At 51.6% G+C, this 17,226-nt stretch overlaps 1 protein-coding gene across 4 annotated transcripts; it reads left to right on the top strand.

Annotated features, from left to right (window-relative positions):
• The first annotated feature begins 20 nt into the window (after positions 1 to 20).
• Positions 21 to 16,675, top strand: WNK4 (WNK lysine deficient protein kinase 4). 4 transcript variants are annotated; one of them, XM_077164298.1, is made up of 20 exons: positions 550 to 650; positions 751 to 973; positions 2,216 to 2,388; positions 3,400 to 3,620; positions 3,923 to 4,080; positions 4,612 to 4,700; positions 4,786 to 5,002; positions 8,032 to 8,296; positions 8,524 to 8,645; positions 8,873 to 8,931; positions 9,028 to 9,145; positions 9,418 to 9,534; positions 13,619 to 13,756; positions 14,265 to 14,307; positions 14,421 to 15,022; positions 15,096 to 15,156; positions 15,248 to 15,659; positions 15,749 to 15,948; positions 16,093 to 16,190; positions 16,338 to 16,675. In XM_077164298.1, the coding sequence occupies exons 2-20, from the start codon at positions 908 to 910 to the stop codon at positions 16,380 to 16,382; spliced, it is 3,204 nt and encodes a 1,067-aa protein (XP_077020413.1). In that variant the 5' UTR covers positions 550 to 650; positions 751 to 907; the 3' UTR covers positions 16,383 to 16,675. The 4 variants fall into 4 exon arrangements, with proteins under 4 accessions (XP_077020412.1, XP_077020410.1, XP_077020411.1 ...); XM_077164297.1 differs by lacking the exon at positions 751 to 973 and having other exon boundaries at positions 21 to 650; positions 16,093 to 16,148; XM_077164295.1 differs by lacking the exon at positions 751 to 973 and having other exon boundaries at positions 21 to 650.
• The last annotated feature ends 551 nt before the right edge of the window (positions 16,676 to 17,226 follow it).

Raw genomic sequence — 17,226 nt, 5'->3', positions numbered from 1 at the left:
CCCGGCTTACCGCCCGGCGGCGTCCACCCTTCCCCATGCTGACACCCCCGGGCCCGGAGACCGCAGTCCCCATGTCCCAGACCGAGGCCGATCTGCTCCTGCAGCCCCAGCCGCCCCTCGTCGCCGTGGGGCCGCCCCACCCAGGGCCCCCTCCTCGTCGGGCGCGCCGCTTCTCCGGCAAGGCTGAGACCCGGTCGCGCTCTTCCCGTCTCAGCCGCCGTAGCTCAGTCGACTTGGGACTGTTGAGCTCTAGGTCCCAGCCAGTCTCACCCGTTCTGGAGCCCCCCGATCCGCCGGACTCCACTGGTCCTGACCCCGCAAAAAGTCCACCGCCCAGCTCGGAAGAGCACCCCGAGGGCACATGGACCGGAGGAGTCCCGCTAAAGGCTGCAGACTCTGCGTGTCCCGAGCTCGCGGGCTCCGCAGGAAGCCCCCGGTCCGGGGAACCGTCGAGGGTACCAGAAGCCGCGGCCCGGCAGCGGCGGCGGGAACAGGAGGAGAAGGAGGACACGGAGACCCAGGCTGTGGCGACGTCCCCAGATGGCCGATACCTCAAGTTTGACATCGAAATTGGACGCGGCTCCTTCAAGACTGTGTATCGAGGACTGGACACGGACACTACGGTAGAGGTGGCCTGGTGTGAGCTACAGGTGTGGCTAGGTCTTTGGTGGCACCTCAGGATGAAACCTTTTGGGGGTCTTGGGATGGGAAACCTGGGGACAGCAGCAAGAGAGGGACATGTTTTTCCAGTCAGATGTCCAGGTACCCCAGTCCTCTTGCTTTGGTGATCAGTGGATCTGCCTGACTCTGAGCTGCTGTAGGAGAAATTGAGGCATGTAGTGTATGGTGGCTCTCCCACGGACAATTTAAATTCTCCATACCCAACCCTGAGAGGTGAAGAAAAGGGATGGAAATTGGATGGGAGGACCACTTGGGATCTGGGGACACTTGGTCCCACAATTTCCGGCTGCAAGTATGCACTATCTTCCTCCCCTTTCCCCTAAGTCCTGAGACCTTAAGTGTGATCTTGGTCTTACCCACCCCACCCCCACCCCACCCCCACCCCACCCCTCTCTCCCCCCCTCCAAATTCTGCTTTGCATTCAGGAGGCTGGGGTAAGGGAGGCCAGTAGCTGGGGCAGGATCATCTCCACTTCCACAACATTTAGAGAGTTGTGGCAGAATGGAGCCCTCCCCTCCCAGACTTTTCTGGAGCAATCAGACTCTGGAACATCTTCCCAGCGCGGGTTGGGATGGGGATGGGATAGGGGGTGGGGAGCAGCAGGGGGGGGAGGGGTCAGAGACAGTCTGGGAGCTCCAGCCCAGGCCTGAATCTAGTCCTGTGTCTCAGCCCACTGCCTACCTGGGCTCTCCCTTCCCAGACCCAAATGTCTCCTTTTCCAGGGGATGGTGGGGTACAGGATATTCTGCCCACATCTCCCATTCTGCCTATGTGTGGGGAGTACCCAGTCAACTCTGGACCCATAGCTTCAACTTCAGATTCGGAGATGGAGCCCAAGGGAAGGGTTCCTCCCCTCTGGCCCTGGCATGGGGCTCGCCCCTTGCTCCTGCCAGTGCCGCCCCTTGCTCCTGCCAGTGCCGCGCCCCAGGCTCAAGGCCAGGCAAGGAGAGGCAGCCAAACTGGGGGGGGGGGGGGGCGCGAGGGGCGGGGGCAGGGGAAGGAGGTGGGGGCGTTGAAACAGGGCGGGATAGCCATTGGTTGGGCGGTCTCCTGGCTGGTCCTGGATGCTTTCTGTCTTTGTACCTCCCTCCGCAGCCCTCCTGTCTCCTGTGTGAATCTAGCAGTTCCCAGTTTATGGGGCCAACCCCCTTCTTGGCCCCAATTCCCTGCCCATTGCCTGCCTGCTGCCTGCCTGCTGCCTGCCCGCTGCCATCCCCCGGGTGCCCCCTCCCGCCCCACGGCCAGCCCAGGCGGCCACAATGGCGCTATTGAGCACTGGGTTTCATAAAGGCACTTGTGTCCAGCAGGGGGTCTAAGGGGTGGCCCTATGGCCCAGGATGGGCACGTCCTTGGAGTAGCCCAAGGAACCAGACTGGAAATTCAGGTCTGGGGCCCTTTGGGCAAGTGATCCCACCAACCTGGCCTTATCCAGGTCTGATCCTTATCTCTTCCCGAGCCTTGACCCATGTGCCCCCCCCCCCCCACCCCCCCGTCATGGGCCTGACTGACATGACCCCCCTCCTCCATCCCACAGACTCGGAAACTATCTCGGGCTGAGCGGCAACGCTTCTCTGAGGAGGTCGAGATGCTCAAGGGGCTGCAGCACCCCAACATTGTCCGCTTTTATGACTCGTGGAAGTCAGTGCTGAGGGGACAGGTTTGCATCGTGCTGGTCACCGAACTCATGACCTCAGGCACACTTAAGACGTGAGCTCTGCACCTGGAGGGGACAGGGGAGTGGGGCTGGGATGTTCCCCAGTAATTCTGGAGCTTCTTCCAGGTTCCTCAAATTCTACATGCCCAGGTCAAAATCCAGTCCCACCACCTCCCACCCAGCCATCATGTGTCTCTGCCTCCGTGAATGGCAGTTCTATCCAGTGCACCAGCCAAAAACTTGGGCGTCTCTACAGATTTCTCCTTTCCCTCCACACTAGGCATAATCTCTCTCCCATCCTGCCCCCATCAGTCTGTCTTCAGGTGTCTCCTTAACACCCCCTTACTCACTTTCACTACTCCCTCCATCCCCCTACCTCACTGGCCTGGAGGGATACAGCAGCTGCTTAAAGGGCCTCCCCCTTCTCTGCCTTCCTCTAAGCCAGCATCCTGTCTTCCTAGGGGATCTTTCTCAATAGCAAATCTGATCTTATCATTCTCCTCCTTAAGACCCGGTCAAGGCTGCACATGCCTTTTGGGATAAAGTTCTCACTCATTAACCTGCTCACAAAATTGGTAGGATTGAGCCTTACCTTCAGCCTAAATTCCAGACAAACTGAATCCTCAGCGCCTCCCACCCATCCTGTCACTCGCTGAATCGGTACCTTTGAAAAGGGTGTCCTGACTGCCTGGAAAGTCTCCATCCTTCCCCCTTTCACCCTTGAACTCCAGCTCATCCTTCAAGAAGCAACACAAAAGTAATTTCCTCTGTGAGGCCCTCCCCCGCACTCGGCGCTTAGTCATCTTCCTGTCTTCCCTTAGCACCTTGGCCCAGGCCCTGTCTGTGAATTTACAGCCGGGCCCATTTGGTAACTTTATACTACCCACCCCACCTCCCGACTCAGTTTGTCCACGGAGCCCGGTGCGGACCTAAGCTAGGAGAATGATCGCAGGAGACGTGGAGGCGGTGGCGCCGATTGATCGGGGAGGGAAAGTTCCCCTGTGAGGGCCATCTTCCCCGTGTAGGTGTCCCCGCCGCGACCCTGGCTGTGCGCCCTCCTGCAGGTACCTGAGGCGGTTCCGCGAGATGAAGCCCCGAGTCCTTCAGCGCTGGAGCCGCCAGATCCTGCGGGGGCTTCATTTCCTACACACCCGGGTGCCCCCCATCCTGCACCGGGATCTCAAATGCGATAATGTCTTTATCACGGGCCCTACTGGCTCTGTCAAGATCGGGGACCTGGGCCTGGCCACGCTCAAGCGCGCTTCCTTCGCCAAGAGCGTGATCGGTATGTCCCTCCCGGAGAGTCCTGTCCATTCTTATCTCTCCTCTGCCAGAAGAGCGCCTGGGGGGATGACCCCCACTCCTTGCAGGGTCCTTCAAGATCTGAGGCGTTAGGAGATCATGGGGAAGCGGCAGAGACCTGTAGCACTCTCCTGCCTCCCAACACACTGTAGGGGAGGGTCAGCCACGTGGACTCCAGAATTCGCAGCGTTGTGCCCTGGGATGCTAGCCTATGGTGCGCTCCAGTGGAGTGACAAGGACAGAAGGCAAGACTCTGCAGTCTGATCCCTGTTATGGACCTTACAGGAACCCCGGAGTTCATGGCCCCCGAGATGTATGAAGAAAAATATGATGAAGCCGTGGACGTGTATGCCTTTGGCATGTGTATGCTGGAAATGGCTACCTCGGAGTATCCGTACTCCGAGTGCCAGAATGCCGCGCAAATCTACCGCAAGGTCACTTCGGTAAGGGGGCTAGAGATGAGAGGGAATCCCAGCATCCCTCCCATTTTCCTGTCCTCACCAGCCCTTGGTCAGTGCCCTTTCCCTTAGTGAAAACAGGCTAAACACAAAAGATGCCTCTGCTGAACATGGAAGGATACTGGATGCACACACACCCTCTCCTATAGGAGCTATTTAGAAAAATATGTGTTGTGATCCTCAGAGTTTACAAACGATTTCACACCCAGTCTCTCACCAGATCTTTCCAGCTGTCCCGCAAGGCGAGCAGGGCAAATGCTATGCTTTGCGTTTTTATAAACGAGGAAACAGGCTCCGTGGGAGACTTGTTCAAGGTCACACTGCCAATACCTGGGGGGACTGGGATTAGAAATCAAATTTTCCAATAGCAGTTGCTGTGCTTTCGCCAGTGCATGTGCTACCGCCTCGGGCGGTGTGTGTGTGTGTGTGTGTGTGTGTATGTGTGTGTGTGTGTGTGTGTGAAGCAGAGAAGTGAGGCACAGAGGTCCCAAGGCCTCACGCAGTCCCTCTCCCCAGGGCACAAAGCCCAACAGCTTCTACAAGGTGAAAATGCCAGAGGTGAAGGAGATCATTGAAGGCTGCATCCGCACAGATAAGAACGAGAGGTGAGGTGGAGGGCCGACGTGGGGATGCCAGGGCTGCGGCGGCTGCGGGGCCAAGGGGCTCGGCTCACCGCGGCGCCACCCCCAGGTTCACCATCCAGGACTTGTTGGCTCACGCCTTTTTCCGCGAGGAGCGAGGCGTGCACGTGGAACTGGCGGAGGAGGACGACGGCGAGAAGCCCGGCCTCAAGCTCTGGCTGCGTATGGAGGACGCCCGGCGTGGAGGGCGTCCGCGGGACAACCAAGCCATCGAGTTCCTATTCCAGCTGGGTCGGGACGCGGCGGAGGAGGTGGCACAGGAAATGGTGAGAGGAGGATGCACTGTCCAGCTGGAGCTGGGTGTGTGAAGGGTGGGGCCAATGCCGCAGGGTTAGGTCACTGGGGTGGTGGGAGGAGGGCTCAATTGTCCTGTTGAGGTCTCCTGCAGGTGTCTCCCTGCTTGTTTCTCTCTGCCTGTCACACCCACACGCATACCCAGTGTTCCTAACATGTTGACATTTTCTTCTCCCAGAATAAATCCTGGACCTTCAACCTTGCTTTTGCTCCTGCCGATCCATTTTCCTGAAGTGCTCTTCCCTCCTGCTTATCTATTTCTCTCCATTTAGTTTTTTTTTCTCTTTCCCATTTTCATTCCTTTTCCATGCTCAGAATCACCAATTTCAGAAAGCCTTCCTCTCTAGAGTTAAAATGAAATGCTTCCTTCCAGGTCAGCAGATCTTCCATTACAGCACCCATCACCATTGGTCCTGTTTTATACCTAAATACCATCTTGTCTTTCTCCTCCACTAGACCATAAACTTGTGGAAGGCTGAGACTGTGTTTTATTGATTTTTCTATCCTTGGCAGTACTTGACTTCTGGTAGGAGTGCATTAATAACCCACATCCCTACATGGCTTAAAGCACTTCCACATGCATTTGCTCTTACCACCCTGCATGGAGGGTAATTTTTTTAATTAATATTTTTATTAATAAATCTTCACGAACACACAGTCCATACATGGTATACAATCAGTGGCTCACAATATCATGACATAGTTGTGTATTCTTCACCATAATCATTTTTTTTAATGAAACATAACCACATACAAACTCAAACATTCTTACCATGTGATTGTTCCATTCTTGTTATATAATCAATAACTCACAAAATCATCACAGTTGTATATTCATCATCATGATCATTTCTCAGAACATTTGCATCAATTCAGAAAAAGAAATAAAAAGAAAACAGAAAAAAAACTTTATACATACCATACCCCGTACCCTCACTTTCATTGATCACTAGCATTTCAATCTACTAAATTTATTTTAATCCATATGTTCTACTCGTCTGTCGATAAGGTAGGTAAAAGGAGCATCAGACACAAGGTTTTCACAACCACGCAGTCACATTACAAAAGCTATATCATTATACAATCATCTTCAAGAAACATGGCTACTGGAGCACAGCTCTACATTTTCAGGCAGTTCCCTCCAGCCTCTCCATTACACCTTGACTAAACGGGTGATATTTATTTAATGCGTAAGAATAACCTCCAGGATAACCTCTCAACTCTGTTTGGAATCTCTCAGCCATTGACACTTTATTTTGTCTCATTTCGCTCTTTTCCCTTTTGGTCGAGAAGGTTTTCTCAATTCCTTGATGTTGAGTCACAGCTCATTCTAGGATTTCTGTCCCATGTTGCCAGGAAGGTACATACCCTGGGAGTCATGTTCCACATAGAGAGGGGGAGGACAGTGAGTTTGCTTGTCGTGTTGGCTGAGAGAGAGAGAGAGGCCATATCTGAGCAACAGAAAAGGTTCTCTTGGGGGTGACTCTTAGGCCTAATTTTAAGTAGACTTAGCCTATCCTTTGTGGGGTTAAGTTTCTTATGAACAACCCCCAACATTGGGGGCTCAGTCTATTGCTTTGGTTGTCCCCACTGCTTGTCAGAATATCAAGAATTCTCCGCTTGGGGAAGTTGAATTTTCCCCCTTTCATGGAGGATAATTTTATCCCAATTTATTGGTGAAGAAACAAAGCTCAGAAGGATTGAATATCTTGTCCAAGGTCCCACAGCAAGTAAGTGGCAGAACTGGATTTAAACTCAGGTTGTTCATATTTCAAGTCATATCACCCTGCCCCATTTCTTTTACATGCCCAGTAAAGTTTGTCTGAAATTAATAAAGAGGTGACAGATGGAAGATGGTGGACAGGCAGAGGCATCCATGAGAGGTAGAGGATGGGACAGGGCAAAGGGAAGCTTGGGGACTGGTTTAGGAAGACCTGAGGGTGGAAAAGAGGGAGTATGGGATTCTCCATAGAGAAATGGCAGTTGAAATGGTGGAGTCATCGTGGTGGGTCAAGAACCGGAGAATGTGCTTGAAATGTGGCATAAGAACAGATCTTCATAGCCCAGATCAAACCAGACCTGAGAGCAAATCCTGGTCCAGTACCTACTTCAGGGATTCTTGACCTTGACACAATTGACTTTTTTTTTTTAAACGTTTCTTTCTTATTGTAAAATATAACATATATACAAAAAAGCAGTGAATTTCCAAGTACATTTTAACAAGTAGTTATGGAACACATTTTAAAGTTGGGTATGGGTTATAGTTCCATGATTTTTGTTTTTTTCTTCTAGCTGCTCCAAGACACTGGAGACCAACAGAAATGATTCAGCAGTCATAATCATTTGTTTAATCCTATGTTCTCTGTTATTCTCTTCCTTTTCTTTAGATAACATATATATGTAAAAGCAACATATTTCAGAGTTTGGTATGGGTTGCAGTTCCACAATTTTAGGTTTTTATTTCTAGCTGCTCTAAGGTACTGGAGGCTAAAAGAAAAATCAGTATGATTGAGCACTCATTTGTTAAACCTGACCTTCTCTGTACAATTGACATTTTGAACCCAGTAATTCTTAGTTTTGCAGACTGTCCTATGCATTTTAGGATGTTAAGCAAAATCCCTGGCCTCTACTCATCAGATGACAGTGGCCTCTCCTCACAGTTGTGACAACTAAAAATGTCTTCAAACATTGCCAGAGGACCCTTAGGGAGCAAAATCTACGCCCACCCTGCAACTCCTCCATATCTATTGAGAACCAGGATTTACTGTATAACCATGAACATGTCACTGCTTTACTTATGTCTAAAATAGGACTGATAAAACTGTCTTAGAAGCTCGTTAGGAAAGCTTAATGATAATGTAAGAAATTGTCAGGTAACAGACATAGTGGGTAATCAATAAAGATTGGTTCCCTTCCTTCGCCACCCTAGAGGCCCCCCGAAGGAGGTGTCCTGATCTCTGGGAGGGGTCCCAGTCAGCGCGTCTCACCCCCCCTACTCCAGGTGGCTCTGGGCTTGGTCTGTGAAGCTGATTACCAGCCAGTGGCCCGTGCGGTGCGTGAACGGGTTGCTGCCATCCAGCGAAAGCGAGAGAAGCTGCGCAAAGCTCGGGAATTGGAGGCCCTCCCACCCCTACCAGGACTCCCCCCACCAGCTGCCCCCATGGCTCCTGGGGCCCCCAGTGCCTTTCCTCCTGAGCCCGAGGAGCCCGAGGCAGACCAGCACCAACCCTTCCTCTTCCGCCATGCCAGCTACTCATCCACCACCTGTAAGTCACACCCTTGGGACCTGGGTCTCAGAACTCTTGATCTTTGCCCCCACCTAAAAGTTCATCCCAGCAGCACTGTCACTCATGTTGCCTTCCACCTCTATCCATGAAGCACCCTCTGGGAGGAAACAGTCTATAGCCCCCTTCCTCCTTGCTCAGGCAGCTCCCCTCCTCTGCCGTCATTCCTCTTTATTTCCCCTTTTTTGATCCCCTCCCTCTCCAACCAGCGGATTGCGAGACTGATGGCTACCTCAGCTCCTCCGGCTTCCTGGATGCCTCAGACCCTGCCCTTCAGCCCCCTGGGGTGGTGCCATCCAGCCCCGCTGAGTCCCATCTCTGCCTGCCTTCGGTGAGAGGGGTCACATGGGGGGTCGCCCAGCCATTCCAAGCCCATGTCCTATCTCTGTCCTTGTGAAGCCCAGCCCCATGACCTGGCCCCATATTTTTGGAAATTCATTACTCTTGTCCTCATCTTCCCCAGTTCTACTTCCATAGAACCTCAGCATCCTTGCCATCATCTCCCTAGATCCCAAAAATTATTATCCTGTGACTTCATGAACCCTTGTCCTGTTTCAGGCTTTTGCTCTATCCATTCCACGTTCTGGCCCTGGCAGTGACTTTTCCCCTGGAGAAAGGTATGTTCTGGTGCAAGTTGGGGTGCTACGGTGGGATATGGAGCACTGGGGACCCAAGGTCTACTCGGACACTCCTATCTCCTTTCCCTTTTCCAGCTATGCCTCAGATGCAGCATCAGGCCTCAGCGATGTGGGAGAAAGGATGGAGCGGATGAGGAGACTCCCAGGGAGAAATCTCCGGCGGAGACCCCGATCCCGGCTGCGGGTCACTAGCGTAAGGAAGGAGCACAGAAGATGGGAAGTAGCCTATAAGGTCCAAGAGGGAACTGTCAGTGAGATGGCTGAGGTCAGCCAGAAAAAGGGAGTAGCAATGGGTGATGTGGGTACCCAAGAGGCACTTAGCAGTTTCTGATATCAGATTTTGGGAGTGGAGTCTGCTTCTCTCCAATCCCAACCTGCCCATTGTCACTTGGATAGAGTGGGGTCTGGACATGGGACAAGGACAGAAGGCTTGATACCTCCCCTCTGCTGACTTTGAATTTGAAGGTCTCAGACCAGAATGACAGAGTGGTTGAGTGCCAGCTACAGACACACAACAGCAAGATGGTGACTTTCCGATTTGATCTGGATGGGGACAGCCCAGAGGAGATCGCAGCTGCCATGGTGAGGAGGTAGAGGGACGAGGACAGAGTGTTTGGGGCAAGAGTCTCCCTCTTGATGTCCCTTTGTGCTAAAACCCCTCAAGCCAGACAGCACTTTTTTTAAAAGCACTGATTGGCACTCTTGAGGGAGATTTCAGTTTATCCAGAGAAGTTTGACTCTCCAGATGGAGGAATTTGTGATTAACAGAGAAAGGTATACACACAAGCGCTACATGTAAAGTGCATGTTAGTAATGTAATGCTGAAGTTTTAAGAAAAGGATGGGCTGGGGCAGCAGGGGGAAGAAGTGGGACTCATGCAAGGTCTCCACAGATGGCTAAGAAAGGCAGTGCAGAGTGGAGAGGGCATGTCTAGCTGGAGATCCAGTATAAACTAAGGTGTGGAAATAGTGAGTGACTTGAATGTGGGGCTGGGAGGGCTCCAGGAGGAGGCCAATATTAAAGCTAAGGGTTGTCTTAGGAGAATCGTGGGAAGAAGGCTAGGCAAGTAAAGTGGGCCCAGATTGTAGAAGGTTTTAAGAATTAGGCAGAATGTAACATGGTGAGGCTAGGTTTTAGGGGGCAGGAGATGGACATAAGAAGCCAGATATGGACCAAAGAGAGAATGAATTTAGGGGCAAAGAAGAGAAGAGGTGAATCTGAGACCTGTTTCAGGAAAATGACTTACTTGTAATCCAACAACCTGTTGACATAGTACAGTGCACATAGCAGGTACACAATAAATATTTGCTGAGTGCATATGATAGGGGGTTAGGGAGAGGGGAGGTCAAGAGCAACTTGTACTTTGAAGAGACTGGGCTAATGGGAGCAGGTTACCAAAGGAGAGAGGAAGTTAGAAATGAAAGTAGGATTTTTTAGGGGTCATGATGAGTTTGAGTGATGAAAGACTAACCAAGATTCTTAGACATCAGAGATGGATCAAGCAGGGCTGGAGAGGTAGATTTAGGATGTCAGTCGAGTGTTGAGGATAAAGGGAGATGAATTGGCAAAGCCAGACTCATAGAGGGTCTGAGAGTATGTCTTAGTGGATATCTCTAGTTCCTGGGTGGAAAGAGGAGTGGGGTGGAGTAGGTCATCTAAGGATATAGAGATGGAGCCAGAGAAGTAGGAAGAGTCTGGGAAGATGTTAGTAAAAACGCAGGGAAGGATGGGGATAAGCGTCTTCAGGCTTGCAGAGAGGGCTGGGCAGGGCCTGGCTGCTGAGAGGCCTGGAGTCTGATAGGGTACCAGGCAGGGGGGAAAACAGGCAAAGTTCAGGGCCACAGAGGTGTTTCCCTGCCCTCCCCCAAGCAGGGTATGCTGAACTAGGCCCCTCTGTCTTGGGACTCAGGAGAGGAGGAGGTGCCTGAGGAATATCTCAGTGGGCAGTGGCTAGGACAAGGCCTAGAACTCTGGGGAGAAAGGCTCAGGCGATCCAGGGTCACCCTCACAGGCCAACTCCAATCCCTAGTCCTTCCTGGAGCTCGAGGGAGCAGCTGTAGCCTAACAACACCCCAGGCCTGCCTCCTGAGCAGTTCCCAGGAACTTATTCACCTCTCCCCCCTAGGTGACCTGGAAAGTGGCCCCCTCAAGGATGTCCCTGCTAGCATCCTGGGACCCCACCTATGAGGCTGAAGCGGGACATTATAGGGCATGAACTTGGGGGCTTCCTTCTCAGGTTAGACCATGTATTACCTGTCATTCTGGCTGCTGTATGAAGCAGCCTCGGGCAGAGGCTTCAGGCCTCTAGCCCCCTCAGCAGGTTATCAGAATGGAGAGCAGATGCTTAGGTATGCAGGGTTCCTAGTGGTGTGCTGTGAAGACACCTTTTTCTTGGCCTCTCTGCTGCCTTGTGGGCACCAGGTTCCCCTGTACCTGTCCGAGACCTCTCAGCATGTGATAAGTTCTCTGGAGCTGCTGCTCCTACCCCCTAGCATGTTCCCCTGGGGCCTCCCCACCCATCCCCTGGCTGCTCCACCACCTAGCTCAGTAGGCCTGAGCTGCTCACCTTCCAACAGATGTGCTAAGACCCAGCTCCCTGGTGGTCACTGTATCTTCTGCTGGATCCCCAGACTCTGTCTCTGGCCACCTAGGACCTGGTGGTCTTCCAAGCTGTTCTCACTTCCTTGACCCATCTCTCCCTTAGATCCTAGACATCCATTCTCCATAGCCCCTATTCTGGGGCAGAGTGGGCCTTCCACCCCCCAGGCAGGTTCTGTCCACAGTGAAGCAGTTTTGGTTTGGAAAAAAAGAGCAGAGTAAGGAGAGAGTTTCAAAGAGGTGGCGTAGGGTGAAGCCTGAGGCAAGGCCACCCTGACTTTTGTTAGTGGAAGGTCTTTGTATGAGACCAGTTTCAGTGGCGTGGGGTGGTGGATGCCAGCCTCCGGCTTGAAGGATGGATGGAAGTGGTGGAGACATCAGACTTCAGGAACTCTCTCTGAAGCTTTTCCTCCATTGTGTCATTTACCTTGTGTGCAAGACAATGACAAAATATTACTTACCACATGAGTCTTATCACCTTCCCTCAAGCCGCTTGATCCTTCCAGAGTCTTCCTCCAATCAGCTGGTTACCTAATGGTCCTCTGAAGAGGCTAGGGGGAAGCCTTCCTGCTTCTGCTCAGGAATCTCTCACCATGAGAGGCTTCTCTACTGAGCCTTCAAGCCCATGCAGATGCCCCCCAGCCAAAGTAACCCTGTTCCCTGGACTCAGGGTCCATGCCTTCCTTTTTTATTCCTTTCCAGTCCACCCTCCTCTCCTCTGCAGCAGAATTCTCCTGTGACTTAGAGCTGATTTTGTTGTTTTTAACCCCAGATCTACCTGTTTCTACACAGTAAGGTCCAAACCCCAGAGCATGGTCTTTAAAATTCATAGCACTTGCAGCTAGACTTGAATCCTCACTATTTTGTGAGTGTGCGCTGCCCTTTTGTACCTCAAAGCTATTGCTCACACTGCTCTCTTGGCCTTCTTGATGAACAGTATGGGCTGGAGGAAGGGATGACTTTCATGTAAGACCTGAGTTCAAATTTCATTTCCATTATGTACTGACCCAGTGAACTTGGGCAAGTTTCTTAACCTCTCTGAACCTCAGCTATTCATCAGCTAAGGATGTGGATGATAATACTTATTTGCGAAGATATTCTGAGGATTAAATAACATAGTGTATGACAAAGTGTCTACACCTGATGTATCCTCAATAAAGGGTTGCTTCTATTATCCATCCTTCCAGGCTTAGCTTTAAGGCCTTCCCCTGTGAAGTTTTCATGGCTTTCCTCCACCCCCCTGGGGTGGCGTAACCTGCTCCTTCTTTGGAATAGCATTTTTATCCATTCCTCACTTATAAGCGCCTTAGTTATCCTGGACTGATTTGAAATACATTGAGTTATCTATTTGTCTCTTCCACTGGATTCTGGGCTTCAGGGCTTGGACTTTGTTTCATGCTACTCTGCATTTCCTAGCCCAATGCCTGGCAGTAGTAGGTGCTAAATAAGTGTTTGTGAAATTGACTGTGACATATACCATTTATTGCTATAGTTTTAACTGCCTGCTTGTGTGTGGGGTAATGCGTATGTGGGCCTGTACTGTATGCTTTATAAGCCCTGCGAAGGCAGCAATTGTGTTCAAAAGCATGAAGAGTAACATGGTATATTGGAAAGAACTCGGGTTCTGGCATCAGATAGACTTGGGTTCAAGTCCTATTATCCTGGGCAGACTGAATTTAACCTCTTTGAATACTGGTTATCTTAACTCTAAAATGGGCACATTAATACTGACCTCTCCCTGAAGGTTGTTGATGGTGTTAACTGTAATATGTGTGTGTGTGTGTGTGTGTGTGTGTGTGTGTGTGTGTGTACACACTCGTGTATATATATATATATATATAATCCATGTATATACATGCATTCTATGAATGTTAGCTCCTTTCCTCTAAGCTGTATATTTTGCTGTATGTCACACATTGCCTAGCAGTAAGTACTTACTAAACATTTGTAGGATGGTGGTTGGTGGAAACAGTGGTGTGAAGGGTTTGTTTTTAAAGATCATGGGCAGGGAAAGAGAGACAAGTGGGGTTACTGCATCCTTACTCCTCATCCTGTGGATGCTCACCAGGTGTATAATGAGTTCATTTTGCCCTCGGAGCGAGATGGGTTCCTGAGCCGAATTCGGGAGATTATCCAGCGAGTGGAGACCCTGTTGAGGAGAGATACTGTCTCTGTGGAGGCTGCTGAAGACACTCTGGTCTGCCAGGTCAGACCCCTTTGGGCACCTTCCAGGGGGAAGAGACTCCCTGCTCCAAGGTTTTCCGCAGTCCCCTTGGATTTTCAATCTTTCTTATCTCTGAGACCCTAAAACTGTGGTTCTTAAGCTTCATTGGGCCATAGACCCCCATTTGAGAATCTGATGAAAGCCATGGGCCCTAGTTCTAGAAAAATGTGTTTAATGCATGCTTTTTAAAAATTCTTGTTATTAAAGAAATTTCAAAGTTATAGAAAAGAACTCCCAGATACCATTTGCCCAGATTGACCAAATGTTAATATTTTGCTGCATTAGCTTTATCATTCTCTCTTTTTCTCATTCTGTCTAAAGTATGTATACATATTATTTCTGAACGGTCTGAGAGCAAGTTGCCCCTTTCAGCAAACATACTCTTGGATCCCCTGAAACTCATCCATGAAATTCTAAAGGTTCATCGGTCCTAGCCTAACCCCCCAGCTTGAAACCCCCTATTCAAATCGCAGCTGTTTTTCTCCCTCAGGAGGAGCCAGTGCTATTGTCTGTCCTCCCGGACCCTTCCAGTGGTATGTACTGAGTTCTGCCCCTGCTCACCCCAGGCCTTGGGTTTGCTCCTGGGTTTTCCTGGGAAGGGGATAGGGAATGGGAGATTGGAATCTCAATATGCCCTCCTCCCTAGCAGAGCCCCAGAGCAACTCCGCCCTGGAGCAGAGGAGCTGGACAGCCTTCTCTACCTCCCCATCTTCTGGAACTCCCTTGTCTCCTGGAAACCCACTTTCCCCCAGAACCTCCCTTTTCCCAGATCCCATCTTCCCCATCGCTTCCTCACCATGTTGCCCCAGCCCCTCCCCATTCTTCCCTGTTTCCTCCCAGGTTTCCTCAATTCTCCCTCCACAACTCCCCAGCTCTCCACTTCCATTCTCCCCCAGTGCATCCCTCTTTCCAATCCCATCTTCTCAGTTTCCCCAGAGTTCTCTTCCTCCAAATTCTCCCCCCATAATCTCTCCCAGTTGTTCCCAGGTCACTCTTAATCTCCCTTCCTTTCCTCCAAGTCCCTCTCCTCCCCTCCCCTCCACAACAGCCCCTCTCCTCTCTCTGGCTAGTGCCTTCTCACTGGCTGTGATGACTGTGGCCCAGTCTCTGCTGTCCCCCTCACCTGGGCTCCTTTCCCAGTCTCCTCCAGCCCCTCATGAACCCCTACCTAGCCTACCCCCGCCTCCTCCCCTTGCTCCTTATGGCCCAGAGAGTACTTCACCCCTCACAGTTGAGATGAAGAGTGAGGTGAGTAGGAAACAAGAGGGATGCTTAGGGAAGCTCATTCTGGATCATTCCCTCATGGACCCATACTTTATAGGCCTCCTCAAATCCTGCTCGGCCATTCCTGGGTGAAGCCAGACTGGCACCTATCTCTGAAGGTAAGGCCTCTGACCACTGAACTTCCCCTGCCTATTTATCTCTACCCCACTGAGCTCTCTCCTCCCACATCTCCACTTTGTCTCTCTATAGAGGGAAAGTCCCAGCTTGTTGGACGTTTCCAAGTGACTTCATCCAAGGAACCGGCTGAGCCTCTCCCCCTGCAGCCAGCATACCCAACTCTTTCCAGTTCTCTGAAGCTTCCAAGCCCTCAGTTGACCTCAGAGAGCTCAGACACAGAGGATAGTGCTGAAGGTGGGCCAGAGACCAGGGAGGATCTGGCTGAGAGTGATCGTGCAGCTGAAGGCCTGGGGGCTGCAGCTGAGGAGGAGGAAGGGAGCGATGAGAAGGAGCCACAACTCAGGGTCAGCCCGCCACCACTGAGCCATCCCAGCCCCGTGTGGATGAACTACTCCTACAGCAGCTTATGTTTGAGCAGTGAGGAGTCAGAGAGCAGCGGGGAGGATGAAGAATTCTGGGCTGAGCTCCAGAGTCTTCGGCAGAAGTGAGTCTGGGGAAGATGGAGGAGTAAGAGGCAGTCTTGGGAGAGCAGAATGTGTGGCTGGCCCTCATGTGCCCCTGGTGCATCCTCAGGCACTTGTCAGAGGTGGAGGCACTACAGACACTACAGAAAAAGGAAATTGAGGACTTGTATAGCCGGCTTGGGAAGCAGCCCCCACCCGGCATTGTGGCACCAGCCGCCATGCTATCCAGCCGCCAGCGCCGCCTCTCCAAGGGCAGCTTTCCCACCTCCCGCCGCAACAGCCTGCAGCGGTCCGAGCCCCCAGGCCCTGGTGAGCTTGCAGTTGCCCAGCTCCCATATTTCCCCTCCCTACTGATCCAGCTTTCTTTCAGGCCCTGGGGATCTCCTCCTTGGTTTGGGGCACTGGCTCCCCTCTCCCTCACTCAGTGCTCTCCTTCCCCCATCCTACTCCCAGGCATCATGCGAAGGAACTCTCTGAGTGGCAGCAGCACTGGCTCCCAGGAGCAGCGGGCAAGCAAGGGGGTGACATTCGCCGGGGATATTGGCAGGATGGTGAGGTGGGCCCAAGGGAGGGAGAACCCAGGGAATGGTAACTGGTGGCATCTTTGACTGCCTCCCACCACCCTGGAGGTTTCTTCAGTGCCTTTTCTTTTCCCTCCAGTGATCCAGAACAGAAGCTATGTGTCTTCCTTACACCAGGGTCCACCATGGAGCTTATGTTCTCAGAGTCTGCTGCTTTTCTGACCAATACAAGTCAGCAAGGAAGGCCCCAGCACTGAGGGTACAGAAGACTGGGGCTTGGAGAATGCAGCCCCATTACAGAAAAGAGCCAAGCATGTGGGAACTGTTTGCTATGTGTAGAAGGTATCAGTCCTGCAGCCTACCACCCTCATCCCTACCACCTCCTCAGCCAAGGGTCAACCACTAAGCAATCCCACTCAAGCCCAGATGCTTCTAGAGGGCCCACTCCCTAGTGGGGAGGGTGGAGGGAGTATTCCCACATCAGACTTAGCAGCCAATAAAAATGCTAGAAACAAGTACATTGTCTATCTGTATCTGTCATGTCTTTTGTTGGTGGGGCAAAGCCTTGGGTGAGACAAGGGGGAGGATTTAGAAAGAATTCTGCTGTCACAATGGGAGGCAGCCTTTTGGTGGTTTGCAAGCAGTTCATGAGGAAACTGTAAGGTCAGTGACCAACTTGACCAAGCTAAGATCCCCTCTAGATCCCATCCCACTGCTAGGCCTGCACAGGCATGCCCCAGTGGAAGTTAAAAGAATGAAAACTGCTTGTCCCTTATCCTTCATCCACCTCTCCCTCTAAGGGTGGGATAAGGTAGTAAAAAGGAAAGTTGGAGTAAAGGTGTGTTGTTCTTGAGGGTGGAGGGCAGGAGAATGACCTCCCTCCCTCCCCAAATGTAGTTCAGTCTCAAACAGCCCAATGACCCAACTTCCTTAAATCAGGTGGAAAGATCTCATGGAAAAAGTCATTCTAGTTAAACATTTACAGTTCCCTGGGGCAATACCACTGCAGCAGCTACTGTCCGTGAAGCTTACTGGAAGGAACAAGTACCATGCCGCCCCTTACCAT

This window comes from Tamandua tetradactyla, chromosome 6 (genome assembly GCF_023851605.1).
Source record: "Tamandua tetradactyla isolate mTamTet1 chromosome 6, mTamTet1.pri, whole genome shotgun sequence".
Classification (NCBI taxonomy): Eukaryota; Metazoa; Chordata; class Mammalia; order Pilosa; family Myrmecophagidae; genus Tamandua; species Tamandua tetradactyla.
Note: the sequence above shows the minus strand (reverse complement) of the source record. Positions and strands in the feature narration are given on the sequence as shown.